This window comes from Fukomys damarensis, unplaced genomic scaffold, assembly GCF_012274545.1.
Source record: "Fukomys damarensis isolate Sample0158 unplaced genomic scaffold, DMR_v1.0_HiC HiC_scaffold_13, whole genome shotgun sequence".
In the NCBI taxonomy this organism is placed as follows: Eukaryota; Metazoa; Chordata; class Mammalia; order Rodentia; family Bathyergidae; genus Fukomys; species Fukomys damarensis.
The window spans coordinates 1,813,677-1,834,644 of NW_022900925.1; the positions used below are offsets into that span (position 1 = coordinate 1,813,677).

Below are 20,968 nucleotides of genomic sequence, written 5' to 3' on the forward strand. Positions count from 1 at the left end.
CCAAGTATAAGAAAGCATTAATATACTTTGGCATGGTATATTATAAATATGTTAGATACGGTTAGTTTAGGCCTGTGCTGTTGGGCATTAGCTCAGTGTTAATAAGTCAACAGCATAGTACATTCAGAGAGAGGAAGAGGAAATTTTCTAACCTGAGCATAAGGCTGCTAAAGTAATATCTACAATAAATGATAGTTATAGAAAAGATGAGAAAGGGAGTAAATTTGTGAATTCATGAGATGAAGGCCAATAAGCTATGGTAGACAGCACTATGACAATGCCAAAACCAAAGAAATTTCACTTTGCCCGGGGTCAGGAAAATGTTAAACCTTATTATATGCCTATGAGGCATGAGAAACATTTAAAATGTGGGCAAAAAAGATTCTGATGATCAGGAGGATGTAGTTTTATTTTGTTTTTGTGTGTGTGCTTTGAGATGGGGGTCTCACTAGGCAGTTCAGGCTGGCCTTGAACTCACAAGGTAGTCCAGGCTGGCCTTGAACATGTGGTGATCCTACTTCCTCAGCCTCCTGAGTTCTGGGATTACATCAGTGTGCCACTACTCCCATAAACTACCCAAAGAAAGAAATTACAAAGAAAACAAAAGAGGAGGTTTCTCATATTGATAACACTGGCTTGTTTTATAAACACATTGGCAAATGAATTTGCATAACGCAAATGGCATTTCAGTTAATGAAAAATATTCTGACCCTCAGAAGTTCAAAGGAACCTAACATCATATTTCCTCTAGGAGCAATAGTTTTAAGAAATTATAAAGCTACCATGAATAATGAGAATGGTCTGTGTGTTCTGTATTTGGGTTACTTGGTCAGGTCAGGGCTGGTGCCTCTTCCATTCATCATTAAATGCAATCTGTACAACTGTAGTGCATCACTATTCACTGTCGCCAGGCTTAAGTCACGTTTGTTGATATAATTAAAAGCTAGACACCTTTGTCAACGTGTATAATCCCAAACCCAACACCAGCTTTGAAAATAATAAAGTCTTGTTTTGTTTTTGTTTTTGTGAGATATTGCTATTGAGAATATGATTGTATTATCCTTAAATCCTTAAAAGTCAGCCCAGACACACCAAGCAAACCAGTGTATAATTAATGTTCAGAGCAAATTTCAGGCCCACTCCAGTGGTTATATCATAATATATCAGAGACTGAAAATAACACAGACCATTTTTTGAGAAGCTTTTAAACTTCTGCTAGGGATATTAAGGTATTATTAAGATATATGTGTTAGGAGAATCAGAAGACACTCAAATCCAGCTCTAGACTAATCACTCCTTCCCAGAATATCCTCAGGAGAAGCAGAACAATACAAAGAAGTGAAGGAAGGTTTTCTGTGGCATTTGACTCCAAACACAAATTCTTAGGGCTCACATCCTGATATAGAACTGTTGGGGTAAGGCATGGCTTGTGAATTTTTAAAAACCTCTGGTGATTCTGACTCACATCCTGAAAAGACACTACTTCTCTGGGTTAGGGGAATCATTCAGGAATTTTAATAGGTGACTGACATGATGAGATTTAAATTTAAAAGTCTCTATTAGTGATGTGGAGAGAATTAGAAGCGGGGTGAACTAGGAACAGGACTTGTTTTTCGTTAGGGAGATATGGTTAAGCCACCTGTGGAGCCTATGAACCTGTAGGTCCAGAGCTACAACTTGACTTCTGTGCTTTTGAAAAACACCACACATAATTCTGAGGTTTAACTGTGGTTAAGTATCATGCCCCTAGACATGGGTTTCAAAAACTCACAGGAATAATGACCAATCATATTCTCTATTATACAAAAGCCCTCTGCCTTCCTCAGTGAAAGCCATTCAGGATGACAGTGTGTGAAGAGCAGCAGGGAAGCCCAGCTCAAATGTATGAGTAGCTGCTGAGGTCTCCTCCCATAGTGCTATATGATTGTACACCTTGACTTCTAAGGATATATCCTAAATAAGCACACTTATTTCCCATGTTGTCCCATTCCCTGTCTTAGAAGAACCACTTGCTTCTAACTTCCTGCTTGCAGGGGACTAAAAACCGAATTTATAGTAGAAGGATGGATTTGCAAGCCTTCTGCGTGCCCTGGCACTGCCCCTTTGCTACTCAGCTTACCTTCTCCCACTTTTCCAACTCCTGTCTGAATTGTTTACTTCTAGGTAGTGTGATCAAGCTGGAAGAGCAGAAGTCAGACCTGGAACGGCAGCTAAAGACCCTGACAAAACAGATAAAGGTGTGTGGGGTACAGCTATGCGCAGGTCTCTGCTATTGTCTCACCATACATATTCCCATCTTAGCTCTGGAAAAATAGGAATAACACCAATCGCTCTCTGCAGCCTGCTTTTTCATGGAGTATTTCCATGGTGTGACCCCAATTATATGTTCTTGTCAGGAAGTAAAAGTGAAGCAGTTGTTCAGTTTTAGGATGGAAAACTTTCACATGATAGTGAAATTTCCACTTGTGCCTCTTCCTAGTAGCAAGACACTATTTAAAGTAGGGCCTCACTACTGCTGGCCATTCTTTCTCAGGAATTGATAAAGGAATTCCACAGCCTCTATATAGATGAGGTCCCAGCAGGCAACTGACGCAGGTATGGACTCTGGTGTTTTCAGGAGGAAACTGAGGAATGGAGGCGGTTCCAGGCAGACCTGCAGACTGCAGTGGTGGTGGCCAATGACATCAAATGTGAGGCTCAGCAGGAGCTACGCACTGTGAAGAGGAGGCTGTTGGAAGAGGAGGAGAAGAATGCCAGGCTACAGAAGGAGCTGGGGGACATACAGGGCCACAGCAGGTGGGTCATGAGTGGAGCTGAGAGTCTAACAGGCACCTGGACAGTGCTTGGCTTCTCACTTAATCGCTATGCATGAGGCTGTGTCATGGAGGGTTGGGTCACTTTTGTGTCTCTCTGTGTCAGGTTCTATTATTTCTTGTATAGCATTAATCTAATATCACGACCACTACTACACAACTCAGAATATTCTGTTCAGGGCTCAGTCACTGCTATTCTATAGCATAAGATGTTGAAAAAAAACTCTTTGCTTGTATGTATAGAAAAAATTCTAGCTAAATATCCTTTTAGCTTTAAAGAATATAAGTAATGTCTACAATACCCATTAAATTATAGTACTTACTAGCGTAGAGAAATACAAGCTGAAAGGAAAAACTAATTTGCTTAGTTCTCATGCAGTGGGAAGAGCTAGACTCAAGGGGAATTGCCACCAGATAAAAGGATCATTCCTGCTGGCCTAAGGACATGCTTCTTTACTGACAATTCCCATGGGCTATTTCAAAAAGATCTTGACATAACCTACTTTATGAAAAAGGATGAGTGTAGAAAACAGACATCTAACTGATGCCTGCCTTTCCCTTCTGTTGTTAGAGTGGGGATCACACAGTACATGAGACCAAAAGCTCTACTAATCAGCCACATTTAAGAGAAAGGTATTGCTAAGGCAAGCTCAAAGTGAATTATTATTTAAAATTTAAGTAGAGTTTACAGAGAAGACTATAAGCAGTATTTTAAGCATTCACTGGTGCAATATTATCTTTCTTTAGACAGGAATTGGTATCTTTGGAGGGAGTTGAGACAGGGTCTCACTATGTAGTTGAGACTGACCTGGAACTCACAGTGTAGCCCAGGCTGGTTTTGAACTCACAGCGATCCTCCTGCCTCAGCCTCCCGAGTGCTGGGATTACAGGTGTGCACCACCAAGCCTGGCAGGAATTGGTATCTTTAACTTTGAAATTTTTAGATGTTAGAAAACTTTTTGAATTCTTAGATGACTTTCAAATACGAAATACAGTCCTTTAAAATCAGATTTAGCAAGTCTTGCATGTTAGTCTATACTATTCACCCTAATCTTTATGTGTTTTCCAGGATCAGAAGGGTTATTCATTGGCTTGGTGCTGAGCCTTAGGATCTGATGTTCTATGATCATGATGTCATGATATTGAGGAGATTAGATATCTTCTCAAAATTCTGTTTTGATTTTGCCATCAAACCTAAGCCAATTAATTCCATGTTCCTTTGTTTATGACTTTTATATAAAATGGACACTAGAGGGGCCGGGGATTTAGCTCAGTGGTTCCGCCACCTGCTTCGTAAGGGTAAGGTCCTGAGTTTGATCCCTGGTATCAAAAATAATAAAAAAAATAAAATGGACACTAGAGAAGGATTAATGTAGCCAGTTTCACAAGTCATTCTTTAAAAATCAAAATCATTCATTTACAGTCACACTTCTAGCCACCAAAGGATGTAAATTTTAAATAAAGGCAAGAGAACTGGAAAACAGGGTATCATAGTACTTACTATTGAGATGATTTTGGGGCCATTCAAGTTTGCTTTTGTCTGCTTTTGTCCACTTGTCTTGCGTCCACATGATGTGTCTTTGGAAAAGGAACAAATTGTAACTTGTACTATATATCCTGTATAGTTATTTTGAAGACAAGTAGTAAGGACAGGTTTTTGTGGTGACCCTACATAGATTATTGTATGAGATGTTGCATAACTTACATAGTTCTAAAATGCAGATTTGAGCTCTAATAGAATAGGAAATCTCAACATGGGTCCTGATAGTTTAGTGCTCTATATACTACATCCTACACCTTCAACTTCAGGAAAAATTTTATTAAAAAGCAACAACAATACAGAATGTTTCTCTTTTGATTTTTCTAGGGATTTTTTAAACCTACCTCCCAAATCTAGCAGTTTCTTTGTCACAAAATCTTTCAAAATTTTAGAATTGACACAAATCAGAACATGGCATATTTCTGAAAACCATTAGATATCAAAATGTCTTTTGTCGAATATGGCAGAACATCACACAATTGCTGGTGATGGTTTCTTGTGTGATTTTGCACTTCTCTGGCAAGTTACCCCCTCTAAAGAGTTGACTATTTGAAAATTACCGATGGCCTAGCTGCCTCCTGAACCTACCACATGAGCAAGAGTGGAAACCAACTCCCACCCTCAAAGTTCCTGCAGCAACCTAGTGTTTCCATCTTGGCTGAACAAGTTCTTGGCTGACACTTGATTTGACCCTTGATGGTCATCTCACAAGAACTCAAAAGTCATTCTTGGTTCAGCCACAGCCAAAGAACTTGCAGAACCTTCTCTGATGAGGTCTTCCAAGCACAACTGAGAGAAGGTAAGAGCATCTGAAAAGCACCTTGACATTGCCATGGGGTTAACTGTTTCGTATTCTCATTTTGCATAGAAGAGCATTTGAAGGAATTGTTAGGTTGACAGATGAGCAAACGCAGAGCCTGTGTAGGAGTATACATTCACATTTGTTAATGAGACCTTAATGACTAGAACAGTGGTCTCCAGCCCTGTTATATTTTCAAGGATTTACAAATTTTACTTTGGGATGGAAGTCTCACTGTGTTGCCCAGACTGGTCATAAACTCAGCTGATTCTCCTTCCTCAATAGCCCAAATAGCTGGGACTGCAGGCATGCACCACCATGCTTGGCTGATATTTTTATTTTAGTTTCAGAATAATTGATGTTAATATAAGTAGAGAAATAAAACTGTAGGCTCATTCTTGCTTCCATCCTGAAATGTCCCTGGCTCCATCCTCTGTTAATTAGTAGGTAGTGTTTCAAGGTCCTTTAAAGTCATACTGTTCTGAAACTAGTTGGTAACCTGTCCATTCTCTCTAGTGGGAGAGTCAGATATCCAGCCCGGCCCTCTATTTGGTGCAATCTTTTGAGCTTCAAGGATGAACATAATAACATCTCTGAATTTTAGCTGTGGCATACTGGCCTGATCTTTCCCAGAAGTTTGAACAACTAATGGGTGTGTGTATGTTTTTTAATGGGCCTAGATGTATAAATTAATAAATGAAAGGATAATGAATACTTTCTCAATCCTGGCTTTCCTCCATTTTGAATAATTAAGAGGAAAGTGTTGAAATGCAAACCATTCATTGAAATTGAAACATTATTTCTGGGACTGGGATTGTAGCTCAGTAGTAGAGCACTTGCCTAGCATTTGCAAGGCCCGGGCTTCAGTCCCCAGCGCTAGGGGGATAAAATGGATGAATAAATGAATGAAAGAAGAAAAGAAAAAGGAGCTGTTAGATCTTTCTTCTGAAAAGTTGAAGCCCTAGGATCTAGGTGATACAGAGAGCACACAGGCAGTTCAGCAGCTCAGTGTGGCGACTCCAGGACATTGATGAGCAGTACATAACACAGACTTCACAAACAGTGGCAGGGAATGACCTATTCATTATTTTCCTTGTTCTGAAGTATTTAATGCCTTGTTTTTAGGGTGATTTACTGTGTCTGTCATGTAACACCACAAATATCCATAGAAGACATCTTAAAAAAGGAAGATCACTGAAAACAATTCACATATGTTCCTAATCAACAGCATTAACATCCAAGATAGAATTTCTCAGGTGTACTTACGTTCAGCCTGTACCACACACCAATTTTGTGTTGTTCCAGCTCAAGTGAGCAGCATGGTACCCTGTCACACACAGACTCTGCAGAAGCTGGCTTTTAACTCAACGCATGCACATCCACGTCATGCACTAATGTCCCTCATTTGTGCCTGTGCTCTCTCTGTGTCGTTCTTAGAATGCTAATGTTTTACAGCTGCTCAGCAAGTGTTCCATAGCTGCTGCTAAAAGGGAAGTGTATAAGGTGCAGGTATATATTCTTGGGTTACTAAGATATCTTTCCCAACTCCCTGTGCTGCCTTATCCCTTACCCTGATGGAGGTGCTATTTCCCATAGGGATTCCTAAGCAGTTTCAAGCAAATCTTGCTTAGCACTTAACTATCAGGGCCTCTGGCATTTCATTTGGACTTCAGTGTGGAAATCCTTTTAAGCAAGCATAATCAGTTCATTCGCATACTATTTATTTTGTTTTTGCAGTACTGGGATTAAATCCAGGGCCTTGCACATACTAGGCATGCTTTATACCACTAAGGTACATCCTCTACCCCATTATGGGGTTTTTACTCTTGAGGTTTTTGTGGAGTTGGGAGTGGCCTAGATAGTACAGGGAAACACAAACCTCTATAAATGACAGGGAGCCTATGTTCATCCTGGCTATGTATCCTTTACTGATATAGTTATTTGTTGGAGATGTTCTGGTAGAAGGAGCCAGTAATGGCATTTTGAAGTCTTTCACATTTTCTTTCTGGAAACCTTCGACTTCCAAAAATTGGCAGTAGTAGGAATGAAGACCTGTTAGCCCTATTCTGGATAGTAGTTTTTCCTTCTGAGACAGTACAAGTTATTAATTCTTGTATTGTAATAAAAAAATCTTATAACTCCTTTACCAGCCTTCCCTCCATTTCTATTTTCACAGCTCCGTGGTCTCTGTCAGCTAGCAGAGCTTTTGGTGGAAGAAAGAGCCCAGCCCTTGCCATGATTGGAAACTACAGCCATTTCTATATGAAAGGGGGAATCTGTAGAGGAGAAATTACTATTTTATATGAGAGAGCCCATTTGTCTCCTAAACCATTCACTGTTCCAAACAGTGGCACATTACAATCACTTCTCTTTACTTTTTTCTTCATTTTCAGAATCAACTCATGTATGATCAAAGATAAACTTTCCCTCGTTTTTTTGTTTTGTTTTGTTTCTCCTTAAGAAGATTCAGCAATCTCTGTTTTTGGAGACTAAAATGAAGTTCTGGAAAGATAAAATACAAGTCTTGTGAAAAAATATTTTCTATGTTCTTAGAGAATAGTGGCTTAGTGAACTCCAAGTGGTGGTGAATGCAGCCCATGCATAGGTTCTGCTTTTTGGTATTTATTTTCATGCTGCTTTTTTGAATATAGGATCTGGCAATCTTGGAATTGACACTACTTGAGGCAAAACAAGAAGCCATCTGCATGATGCTTTATCCTGAAGAATTTTAGAAAGTTCTCCCTTATGTCAAGTCTTGATTGAGCCTGTGCAAGCTGAGGTCTCATTCTGTTATCTCATTTGGAACAAACTGCCACTAAACTTTGGTTTGATTTCCAGAATCTATGTTTGGGTAAACATAAATAGATGTTTCGCTGAGAATAAAAAATGTAATTAGCCAGATGAGTATACACAATGACAGTTCTAACTGAAACCTAACTTAAAATGAAGGATAACTTACAACAAAAGCCTCGTGAATAAACTTAACCTGGAAACTGAAAGACTTTTAATACAGAAGGGCACAACTCAGAGGGATCCGGAATTCAAAGTATGACTCTAAACTTTTGGGTAGCACATATGTTTGTGAAGATCTGTTTCCAACTCAGGAGACTACCAGTGAAAACCTTACATTTCTCATGTGAGGAGCATTTTGCAGTATAGATAGCATAGGGCTGTTAGCTACATAATGAAAAGGAAAATTAGGATTAAGAATGCTCTTTAAACTCAGGAAGACATCAAATTGGAGTACACAGGCTTACCAGAAAAATTTTAATTGGCATGAAAAAGAAGAGATGTTGATACTTCTTTAAAAGAAGATGAGGTACTCTCTGGAGTTACCCTCATGTTCTGGGAGATCTTTACCTCGGGTTGGAAATTCGTAGAATAATTTAAAATGCACTTGCTGAGTGTTTTCTAATCTAGACAATAAGAAAAATGCAACCTCAACTTAAAATGCAAAGCTGTGTTAACCCTCATATTTTGATCTGTCTTTACTCTGAGTGTTGTTGAATATTTTTATATGTAAGCATTTATGAAGTGCTAAATAAATATGTTATCATTTAGAAGAGTGTGTTGTTTGGTTTTTAAACATTAGCTTTGTTTCTGCAGGAGTTGTCAATTTTTTCCTGATACTGCTTTAGAACTTTTGGAGGGCAGTGCTGGAGATTGGACCCAAGGCCTTGTGCATGCTTAGGCAAACAATCTACCACTGGGCTGCATCCCAGCTCCTACTTTGAAAACTGTAGTCATATCAAATAACTAGAATTTATCTTTTTTTTTTTTTTTTTTTTTTTTTTTTTAAAAGATTTGAACTTGAGACCTGTGCTTGCAAGGCAGGGGATGGAACCACTGAGCTATATCACCGGCCCCCAAATAACTAGAATTTGAAATCAAAACATGCTGAGCTTTAAATAGAAGTTGTTGTGAGGAGGTTGATATGAAGCATAAATTAATTGTTTAATTTCATTATTAGAATAGGGAACATGGGATAAAAATGCTAATTTTGTACAAAGCAAAAACTAGGGCAGTGGTGGTGAACCTATGGCACATGTGTTATTTTTTTTCTTTCAAGACAAAATGTTTAATGTAGAGTTCTTTCTAAACTAAAACCTCAGCATTCAGATTTAATTGCAGTGTTGGCACTTTGCAATAAGTAAGTGGGTTTGGGTACTCAGTCTCTGAAGAGGATTGTCATCACTGCTCTAGGGTATCAGAAAACGATAAGAATTTGAAGTCTGGAATTGTCTGGTTTGAAGTTTGAAACAAAAGATTAGGAATGTAATATATTGGAGTTTTGTTAATTATGAAATTACATTTAGGGTTTGTGGGTTGCAAAAGAAAGATGTATGAAGATTTACATAAATATAAAGAAAGCTCATTTTTATATTGTTTATAAACAAGGGAATGTATTTTATATGATACTGTGCACTTTGTTGTTTCACTTATTTTGTCACAGGTGTTTTTCCAGGTCAGTATGTATAAATTTTAAGTCATTTTAACAGATGTGTAGTATTTCACAGCGTACCCAAGTATATTCATATGTTACCTTAATTTTTCTTCCTTTATTGATAATGATATGGTAATAATGAATATTAATATTGCCTTATATAGTTGTGTTTTTATTGTTTTTATTTGTTTAATTAGTTGGTTTTGGTGTTGAGGATTGAACCCAGGGCCCCAGGTATACTAAGCATACTACTGCTGAGCTACCCTCCTAATCCCTCCTAATCTCTTTGTTTTTGTTTTTATAGGATGAGTTCCTAAAAATATGATGGATACATTGGAGAATGTGCATGTTTATATTTTAATAGATGTTGCCAGATTAGTTACCTCAGGGTTGTGACATTACTCTTTTTTTTTTTTTTTTTTTTTTCCATCCTGGGAATCAAACTTGGAACCTTGAGCTTGCCCGGCAGGCAGCTAAATCCCATAAATCTTGATGAGAGTTTCCACTTTTACTTAGCTTTAGTAGCTGTGATATTATTAATCTTATTTTTGCCAGTAGCATAAACAAAAAGATAAAATACTATCTCATTAGCACTTAATGTGCAAAATACACATATCTACATCTGTTTACTAGCCGTTTGCATTTTCCTTTATAAAAATTGGTAGTCCATATGGCCATACCACCATAAATATACCTGATCTTGTCTTACAAGAATTTCTAGTATATTAGCACTTTTGCATATTTTTTTCACTGAGCCAATTATTTTTTTCTTACCAGTTTGTAAATCAGTATTTCTGATCCCAGTATGTTGTGAATATTTTGCTTTTATCATGGAAATTTTTATATTTATAGAATATTTATTTTTCAGAGCTGGAGATTGAGACCTTGTGCATGTGAGGCAAATGCTGTACCACTGAACTACATCCCCCCAGCCTTATATAATGTGATCTGTTTGTATTTATTTTCCTTTACTGTTTCAGGAGCTTTTGTTCTTGTTCAGGGCTTTCCCTCCCCCAATATTATGAAACCATCTGTTAGATTTTCTTTATCTATTTTGCATATATGTGCACACAGACACTTCCAGATATTTGATCTGCCTTTGTAATGTGAGATGTGGTTCTTTTTCATCTAAGTGGGTTAGCCATTCAGGCCAGCATCATCTATTATCAACACCTTTTCATTGTTTATTTTATCTATATGCAGAGAGACCTTCCCAAATATATTTATTTCTTTTTAGTTCTGTTTCAGAATATCTTAATGGAACTATTATGTTGCCTATATTATTTTTTAAATTTAGTCTTTCATTTTAAATTGTCTTCATCTATTTTTTCATATTTTATTGAATTTTAAAGTAGATTATATCAAGTGGCTGTTTTCTTGTCATTAATTTGTAAATGTCTGTTCTCTTGAATGTCATTACTCTCATTTTATGTTATGAAATATTTTCATAGATCAAAATTTGAAAGATTTAAAAAGTTTGTGTGTATGTGTGTGTGTGTGGTGTTTTATATCAGGGCATGCTTTTACTCATTACTGATTCTTGGTTAGATAGATTAAAGTGGTTCAAGGCTGGGCATTTGCCCAAGATGAGTGTCTGAGTTCAGCAGCTTAGATGTATCCACTTTGCCTACTGATGCTTCAAATTTTGTATCTTAAACTAGTGGGAAGTTTCTTTAAGGTAAACTAAAGTTCATATAGAGTATAACAGTAGCAGAAGAAACTGGAATGCAGGAGCCTGCTTCCTGGGTTTGCTTTTCTTCAATCCATTGTTCACCTTAGGTACATCCTATGGCTCTTTCTGACTTCTTGTTGTCCTGCCCTTTGTGCCTGGGATGACTCATTCCAGAGCTCCTTGGAGTCTTTGCAAAGATATGCTGTGTGCCCTCTGCCTTCATTTTCTCAATGTCACTGGCCCTCTTAGATAGAGGAGACATTAGGGAAAGGAAATTGGGGAACATGCCCTTGGTATTTTCCTTCCACCCTAACCTCCCAACTTACTCTCTAGCAGAAAGTCTCCAAAGCCTGCACCCTGTAGATGGTACCCTTCTCCAGTTTCCATTGCTGATGCAAGAAGTTTTTGCTCTTTCTTTGATTCTTTTTGTTGGGATTTGAAATTTAAGATGTTTGTGTTCAAATTGCCATCTTACCATGTTGGTATCCGTAGTCTAGTATTGAAATATGAAAGTGAGATTGAGAACATACTCTGACACCTAAGTTTAAGGCAGAATATTTCGTATTTTTTTCACAGTAAAATGACAAACTTAGGTTTATTTTGTGTAAAACAAAAAGTTCTGAGAAAATTACATTTCTGGTAAGGGCATAGAATGAGCAAAAGCACAGAGGCAGGATACAAAAGGAACAAAACTCAGTAACTTAATGAGCAGAGGGAAGTCAAAAGAAGTAACATCAGTGACACCGGAAGAAACCTGGAGCTGGGCTTCATTCTGTTGTTCAAGAGCCCTCCACTTGTAAGCCTGGGGCTGACCAGTCCTCTTGACACATAAAAATCTGCCAGTTATGGAGGTAGCAGTGAAACAGTGCTCTCCTAAGTAGAGATAACCAGTGAATACTTTAAAAATCATCTTGTACAAGAGCCTACCTGTACTTGAATCAAAATAGATGACAATACCAAGTATCATCATCCCCTATCTCCTGTACTGAGGATTAAACCTAGGGCTTCTCATATGCTATGCACATGTGCCTCCCATTCCTTTTTGAGACATGGCCTTGCTAAACTGTCCAGGCTATGCCTGAACTTGGGATCCTCCTGCCTCAGCCTCCTTTGTAGCTGGAATTATAAGCATGTGCCCCCATGGGCTAGCACAAAGGGCATCTTTAGGGGGTGGGTACTGGGAATTGAACTCAGGACCTTGCGCTTGTGAGGCAGATGTGGTGCCACTGAGCTAAATCCCTGGCTCAAAGGGCATCTTGATGAAGTGAATGTATAGAAAATCAATACCACTTGAAGCCTCTAACCAGAAATAAAAGTAGTGAATTAAATGAAAAAATAATTGCAGACATATATACATATATATGTTTAATTATAAAACATAGTTACCTCATACTGACTGTTCTAGCCAGTCAGTAGGCTGATGAAATACTATCTTCAGATATCTGAAGGCAGGAGTCCTGGAAATTAATTTTTGTAGTCTTGCTATTTTCTTGTGAAATCTAAATTAGTCTCCCTATTTACCAATTAATGTTTTGAGTCACAGAGAAACTTAACTAAAAGGAATACCTGAGCATGTAGAATCCTCTATTATTAAATTAACAAGGGGCAAAATTTGATTTATAAAGATTAACTTCCTTGGAGGCCTTTTGGTACCAAGTCATTTAGCAGGACAGATTAAGAAGGTGGTCTCTTTTCTTTGTTGATGACTTTCCTGAGAATAGCTAGGATAGAAATATATATATTTTGGTTTGGACTTAACTTCTTTTCATTATTTTTCTATATATTCATCATCTGTTGTTTTTCTTTTTAAGTTGAGATAAAGGTCTTACTGTTGCCCAGGCTGGTCTTGAGCTCCTGGTTTCAGCCTCCCACGTAGCTGGGATTACAGGTTGTACCATTACGCCCAGCTCACTGATTCTTTAATGTGCAATGCAGAGGGAGTGCAAAATCCAACTCCTGTCAATAAAACTTCAAAAAAACTTTTTCTTGGTACCGGGGATTGAACTTGGGTCCTTGTGCTTGTGAGGCAGGTGGCAGAACCACTGAGCTAAATCCCAGGCCCCAAAAAAACTTTTGCAAAAACCCAACCACGTAGTTTCTGAAATGCCATATAGTTTCTTCTAATTTTTCAATTTGTTGATTTTTTTTTTTTTTCCATTCAAAAGAAAGAGTTCCGGAATTAAGAGTGTAAAGCTGAGCCAGGAATTTAGCTCAGTGGTTCCGCTGCTTGCTTTGCAAGCGCAAGGACCAGTTTGATCCCCGGTACCAAAGAAAGAGAGAGAGAGAGAGAAAAGAGTGTTAAAGCTGAGTAGTTTATTTTAAATTTTGCTTTACTTAAATTTTTTCTGTTCGTGTTGATTACAGAGCAACAGAAGAAAGCTGAGAGAATTAAGGGCAAATTGCTTCAATTGTCGACACTCCTCTGAGTAGCTAGATTAACTTCAAAAAGACCAGGAAATAAATATTTTAAACTTCCACTGACCTTAGTGAAATAGCTGCCAGAAATATTCTATTTGAGCCATTCTCATAAATTAGTCATCTTCCAGAACAGCTGTGGCAATATGATATAATAAAAGGAGCAGTTATTTAGCAATGAGAAGATTGAGAGTTCTTGTCTTGGGTTATTCATAAAGCGATCAAATGACATGTTCCCTAGATGAGGAAGCCACGCATGAAAGGATTGAATCAGATGATCTGTCTTCTAAAACTCTTGAGTTTGTGCTGGAATTTAGATACCACACAAAAAAACAGAAAATCTGAGTGAAAGTACAAGTTTTACCACATGTGGAATTACCATTCTTAGTCTTAGAAGGCAAACTACTGGGCAAGACTCTGCTGTATAAAATTGATTACACTTTAATTGGCTTAGGCAAAACATTATTGAATGAATTGCAGAATTGTTGGGAAGGCTGAAGAAACAGACTGTAGCCTGAGCTTCTAGGAATAGCTTTTTGAAGTCACAACACAGAACTGGACACAAAGGGACCTGCTGCCTCCACCACAATGTGAGCCTTAAAATTGAAAGACTACCTGCCCAGTTGGAAAGCTACAACCACAGTTATCAGTATCAGAGGCATCCTGTCTCTGCTACCATCTGCATCAACATAGTGAATGCCCTGTGCCCTGTCTCTCCCCGTGACGCACATCCCACCCCAGGTCTTTCTGATCGGTGTAACCTAAATCACTTCTGAGAGCCTAGCTGCTTTCAGGAGAGTGCTGAGAATCCATCTTTCCTACATCAGAGTATGTTACATGTCAACCAGCCAATCCATTGTATCCATCATATTTATCATACATATTTAGCAAGCTAGTTAGTAGGTTAAATACTTATGATAAATAACATTTATATTTTTTAATGCTTGCAGAGTAGACTCATATTTAGAGCTAATGTCAATAAATAACAAACATGTTATTGCATACTATTTCCTAAGAAAACAGCTCTTGAAAGCTGAGAGCAGTACCTACATTATTTCCTAAAGATGCAGAGTTGATTAGAATTTTAAATTTAGGATTCTGTCTTCAGCTTTGTATATTTTCTCTGTATCAGTTCTATTTACATCTGATTTCTTCCCCTACCACCACACATACACATATACACACACACCCCTCCACCTTTTCAACCTGATATGCTCTTTACTGTGCAGACCTGAGAATGAAGAGCCTGAGCCATCGGAGGTCAACACTGCTGGCCGGTGGCATGGTGTCTATGTCAGCAGAACATCTCCAGCACCTGCAGAGTCTGCAACCACTGTTAAGTCACTGATCAAGTCATTTGACTTGGGACACCCAGGTATTTAATCGCTTTTTTCCATAAGCAAAGCTCCATATTCAAATGCTGGTCTGACATTTAAAACCTGTCTCAGCACCACACTGGCCTCACATTGATACAAGGCTCTTTCAATTCATGCCTCATTGTAGCCACTGTGCAAGAGCTGGACAGAGGCTCCAATGAGTCACAATGGGAAATCTGTCTCTTGGATAGTACGAATATGGCCTCTTCCTTTCCCTCTTCTCTCTGACTCCTGTTTTGCCTCTTATACCCATTATGTACAAGTAAATACTGTACCTTTTTTCATCTCCACTAAGAATTAGAAGGGTAGGCCAGAGCCCTTATCTCCTGGGAAACGAGGTATCACATCTGTGCATTTGGCCCTCTTGTTGACACCCCCAGCCATCCAAACCTTTTGTACTGTTTGACTTTTCTACCTCGTCTTGTTTGTGAGCTCCTGTATTGATCTGTAACTCCCGATCTTGGTGTGTTCTCTGTTTTTATGGAATAGTCTGACTCAATTTCCTTTTAGTCAGGCTTATCTTACATATATAAGAAAAATGTACCCGTACTTTCACATACACAGATACAGTAAATAGAAGAAACAATGTACATCTTTCCACAATAACATCTGTCTTCCCTTGACTACAAAAAGTATGCGTTGTATTTGAAAACTAGAGTAATAGCTAATCCTCAAATGTACTTAGTTGTCTCTGTTAGTTTGCATCTAAATTAGATTAAGATTTGTCTACTCATATTAAAAGATAGGAAAGCTCAGATAGCAAGCCTGTGCAGATAGGAAATGAATCAATAGTAATATCTTTGGGGAGAATCTTGCTCTTACTTCCCTCCAGAGCAACCTTATTACATACTCATTCTTTTTCTTTGGTTATCTTATAACTAAACCCAACCCTCACTTGGCTAACTCCTCCCTTCATCTCCCCAATCCAGCTCTAGTCCAAAAGAGAAAAGGCTAATAGAGTAAATGCTGTACTAAACATGGGGTATTTAAATCACCAAAAAGTAGCAACAAGTTAAGAATTATTTTTTGCAAGCAACTTTGAACCAAAATCCATGTGCGTGTGTGTGTGTGTGTGTGTGTGTGTGTGTGTATGTGTGTGTGTCCCCCCCCACACCAATCTCTTTGCTTGACAGGTGGAACTGGGCAGAATATTTCCATCCATAAGGCCCCCAGAAGTCTGCTAAGTGGAATACCAGTGAGGACCACCCCAGCAGCTGCTGTATCTCCCATGCAGGTATTACAAAAGCCCCAAAGATAATCACTTTAGTGGTTTGCTGTGTATCTTTCTTGATGTAGTTTATACTTGTGTTGGGGAAAGAATTTTATAAATTAGTTCACACATTATTCTGATACTCATTTCACTTTAATGATGTCATGTAGGCTTTATGAGGCTAGGATTTGATATTTTGCTTCCTGTTAGATCTTGGGACTAGAACACTGGCTAGGAGATATATCATAGTAGAACCTCAGTAAATATTTGTTAAGTGAATGAAATACTATGTCAGAGATATCTTTAAAATCAGTCTGTCGAGAAATAACTTATAACGGATACTGCATATGCACTGATTGATTTACCCACTCTTCTATGAACATTTAAATTGTTTGAATTTAACTTACTATAACAACAATACAGCAAAAATCCTCACACAATTTGTTTAACTTTTTAGGAAATATTTCTATAGAAGAATATATCAGGATATATTTGCAGATATTGGAAATTACTCTTGCAAGTTAAGTAGAAAAGAATTTAATAGAGGGTTTTTTGTACTAGAAGGGATGAAGGAGAAAGAAGGCTAACTGAGCCTTTCAAAAAGGCTCTCAATGTCTCAAAATGGCTCATTAAAGGAGCTACTATTTCTGTCAGAATCGGAGAGTCTTTCCCCAAGTACTTGCCTAGGGCTGCTGCTAATGCATCAGGACCACATGTGTCACCAAAACACATGCATTATGCCCTGCCTTGTAATATCCATAAACTATGGGAGGAGACACCTCTCTGTTCCACTGCCACAGAAGAGCAAATGCCTGCCCAGCTGTGCATGCAGCAAAAGCTGCAGAAGGGCAGTTTTCCTCCCTTGTGCCTTCCAAATCTATTGGGCCTGTTGACTGTAGGTAGGTTACTTGGTGAACCAAGCTTTAAGACAGTGTGGAAAATATACTCTTTAGCTTTCCAGTCACTTTTCAGTAAATCACTGAACAAAGGAATCACAGTGGAGTTGATCTGCCTAACATCTGCCAGATATTGATTCCAAGAAATGGAAAATGGATTTCTTGGAAAGGAAATAGATTTGTTCTATCTTGGTACACTGAAAAGTTTGATACATTGCCCTTCGATTTATATACCTGTTACTGGCTTTTGGATCTTGAAGTGATTCTTTCCAAGTTTTTGGTATCCTGACCAAAGAATTGGACAGTATTTGCAGAAACAATGACAAGGATTTACATTTATTTAAAGTGGAGCCAGGGATTTAGCTCAGCGGTTTGGTGGCCTGCCTTGCAAGTGCAAGGAGTCGAGTTCAATCCCCAGTATAGTCAATCAATCAATCCATAAAGTAAGTGGAAAAGAGGTCACTCCAGATGAATATGATGGCGCATGGCTATAATCCCAGCACTTGGGAGGCTGAGGCAGGAGGATCACCATGAATTTGAGGCCAGCCTGAGCTACATAGTGAGTTCAAGGCCAGCCTGAACCTAATGGCAAGACCCTGTCTCAGAAAAGCATACAAACCATTGTGGAGTGAGAGCAGGCCAGTGAGCACACTCACAGCAGCCACGAGGAATGACAGGGTCTTTTGTATCTCCAGTTCCTAGATTGCTTCTCTCCCATGCAAATAAGTCATTTGGGATAGTTGTCCTATCAAAACTTACTTTGATTTAAGCTGTCCTAGCTGAGGTCCACTTGGTTTCTTGACAGATCTGAATGAAGAATGAAAGATAGAACTTTCTGATTGGTCCTGTGTGTAGTGCTGCAGATTCTGTATTCTGTACATGATTGACAGTGCATGTCAGCTTGCTTAGTCGTTTTTTGCTCTGCCCTAATCTCTTGTTCCACTCCCACTTGCATTATATAAAGTGATATTGTCCCAGAATTTTGAAACCTTCTAATTAATTTGAGAATTTGAGTTAATGAACAGTGTGATAGCCTGCCCTACTTTGTTCATTGGTAAAGTTAAACATTTTTTCATATGTGTATAGGTCATTACTGTGTATTTTGTGAGTGTGTGGCTACATGTGCTTTGACCAGTTTTCTTTTGCAATGTTAGTCTTTTCCTAATTTGTATGACACCTGGTTTGTGCTTTTGAACGTTTCTTTTCATATATATTGCTACTCTTTGTTATCTTTTAACTCTTTATAGTTGTCTTTCAATGAAGATCAATTTTATGTTTCTTTGTTCAGTTTTCTTTTATGCCTTTGTTTTTGTGTACCCTTAAAATATATTTCTACTATTAAAATATTTTCCTTTAATATCTTAAGTCTTTATATTTGTTTAGTTTTTAAATTCATAGAAATATGGGTTTGGATTTAGGTAATCTTCTCTTAGGTTAATTGCCTTCTGGAAGTAAATATTCTGAAGGATGATTATATCCTCCAGACCTCAACTTGAATCCACATTTTTCAAATACATAGTATTGTGGTCAATTAAAAAAATGCCAGGCATAAAAGTAGATATACCAGATGATTAAAAACTAAAATTATAGTGATACATACATACCCATGTTTATAATAGCACAATTCTTAATAGCTAAATCTTCGAAGTGGCCTATATGTCCATCAGAAGAATGAACAAAGAATGTGGTACTTATACATGGTGAAGCATTGTGCTTCTGTACAATAAAAAAGGTAAATGTGAGTCATTTGTAGGAAAAATGGATGCACCTAGATACCATGATGCTAAGTGAAATCACACACAAGCTTAATATCACATTATTCTTCTTACATGAGGAAAAATAACCCAAAGTAAAAATAAAGAACAAAATCAAAGGAAGTAGGGAGATAGATCTTTCTCAAAGAAGAAGGGGATTAAGATATAGAGGAGGGAGGGAAGGGATTGGAGATGAAAAAAAGGAATTGAGATGTGTTATATACATACATACCAGCTCTATACAAGCATGTAAGCATTATGTATTACAAACATACACCTAAAAAGCAATATTCTAATAAAAAATTTTGGGGTGGGGGTTTGAGACAATCTCTCTATGTAGTTCAGGCTGGCCTTGGACTCACTGTGTAGCCCAGGCTGGGATTGAATTTGTGGCAATCCTCCTGCCTCAGCCTCCTGAGTACTGGGGTTATAGGTGTGTGCCACCTCACCTGTCTTAGTAAAAATGTTTTTAAAATGTAAATGAATGAAGATGGAGAGGGCAGGGAAGGGAAAGGGGATGAAAAAAGGAATTAAGATGTATGAGGTACATGTATTATACACATCTACTAATAAAATGAAATTTAAAAGACACAAGAGATACAGCTACTGATATTGTTAAAGATTTTTTGTTGTTGGTGGTGGTGGTACTGGAGATCGAACTTGGGACCTTGCTCCTGCAAGGCAAGTGGCAGAACCACTGAGCTAAATCCACGGCCCTGTTAAAGAATTTTTTAAAAGCTGAGATTAATACAGTTAAGCAAAAGAAAAGAAAAAAAGAAAAAAGAAAAAAAAAAGACAATGTGGAGAATTACAGCAGAAAACCACTCTATAATGAAAAAGGATTTATTACAAATTCTATAACTTAAGCTTAAATGGTACACAGTTTAATGGTGTGATAACATTTGCATTTTTCTAAAAATCAGGTTTTTTATGATGGTACAGAATAAAGCACATAACATGACACACACACCCCTTTTTTTCTTTGTGGTGCTGAGAATCAAACCCAGGGTCTTGTTCATACTTGAAAATCTGCACTTTTAACAAGTATTTTAAGTGCACAGTACAGTATTGTTAACAATAAGCATGATGTTATATAGCAGTGCTTTAGGACTTTCTTGATTTGTATGACTAAACTCTACTTGCCATTCTCTGGCTGAACATTTCAGTTATTTCCATATCTTGACTATTGTGAATAATGCTGAAATAACCACAAATGTGGAAATATCTCTTTATCCTGATTTTGGATAAATTACTCCAAAGTAGGATTGCTGGGTCATGTGGGGTTTTTAAATAATTTTTTGAGGAACTTTTATACTGTTTTCCATAGCAACACTGCACCATTTTTTCTTGCCATCAGCAGGGTACAAAGGTTATAACTTCTCCATATCTTTATGAACACTTGTTATTTCTGGGTTTTGTTGTTTTTTTCTTTTGATACAGGATCTCACTATGTAATTCAGGCTGGCCTTGAACTGACCACACGTCCAGGCTAACCTGCAATTCCTGATGATCCTCTTGCCTCAGCTTCCCAAGTACTTGGATTATAGGCGTGATTTTAGTCATTTATAATGGCCTTTCTAATGCTAATGAAGTGGTAACTCATGCAGATTTGATTTGCATGTCCCTGATGAGTAATGTTGAGCCTCTTTTCATATAACTAGTTGGCCATTCAGAAAAGACACTAAATTTTTTTTGGTACCAGGGATCAAACTCAGGTCCTTGTGCTTGCGAAGCAGGCAGTGGAACCACTGAGCTAAATCCCCAGCCTGAGACTAATTTTTATACACACAACCTTGACTATATTTTCCAGAGAGGATATTCGTGAAGCTGATTAATATTACCTCTGGGAAAAAGAAATGGGTGATGGGAGTGAAAAGGATATACTTTCTTTTCAATATTTGCCCTTTTTCATTTGAGGATTGCACTGATTGCATTTATTACCTATTCAAATAAGTTATTTTGAAAGTTCCCTGTGGTGATTCTGATGTGCCTAAGAACTGTTCTCTCTCTCTCTCTCTCTCTCTCTCTCTCTCTCTCTCTCTCTCTCTC

The 20,968-nt window shown here is 37.9% G+C and overlaps 1 protein-coding gene across 3 annotated transcripts in view; it reads left to right on the forward strand.

Moving 5' to 3' along the window:
• Nucleotides 1-20,968, forward strand: part of Specc1 (sperm antigen with calponin homology and coiled-coil domains 1) — a 130,716-nt gene that overhangs the window by 37,277 nt on the left and 72,471 nt on the right. For 2 of the 3 annotated variants that reach the window (XM_033762755.1, XM_033762756.1), the window contains exons 4-7: nucleotides 2,164-2,237; nucleotides 2,618-2,796; nucleotides 14,913-15,058; nucleotides 16,193-16,293. In XM_033762755.1, the coding sequence (XP_033618646.1) occupies nucleotides 2,164-2,237; nucleotides 2,618-2,796; nucleotides 14,913-15,058; nucleotides 16,193-16,293 (500 nt within the window). Of the gene's footprint in view, nucleotides 1-2,163; nucleotides 2,238-2,617; nucleotides 2,797-7,328; nucleotides 8,067-14,912; nucleotides 15,059-16,192; nucleotides 16,294-20,968 lie in introns of those variants that run through there. The other variant, XM_033762757.1, reaches the window with a different exon arrangement.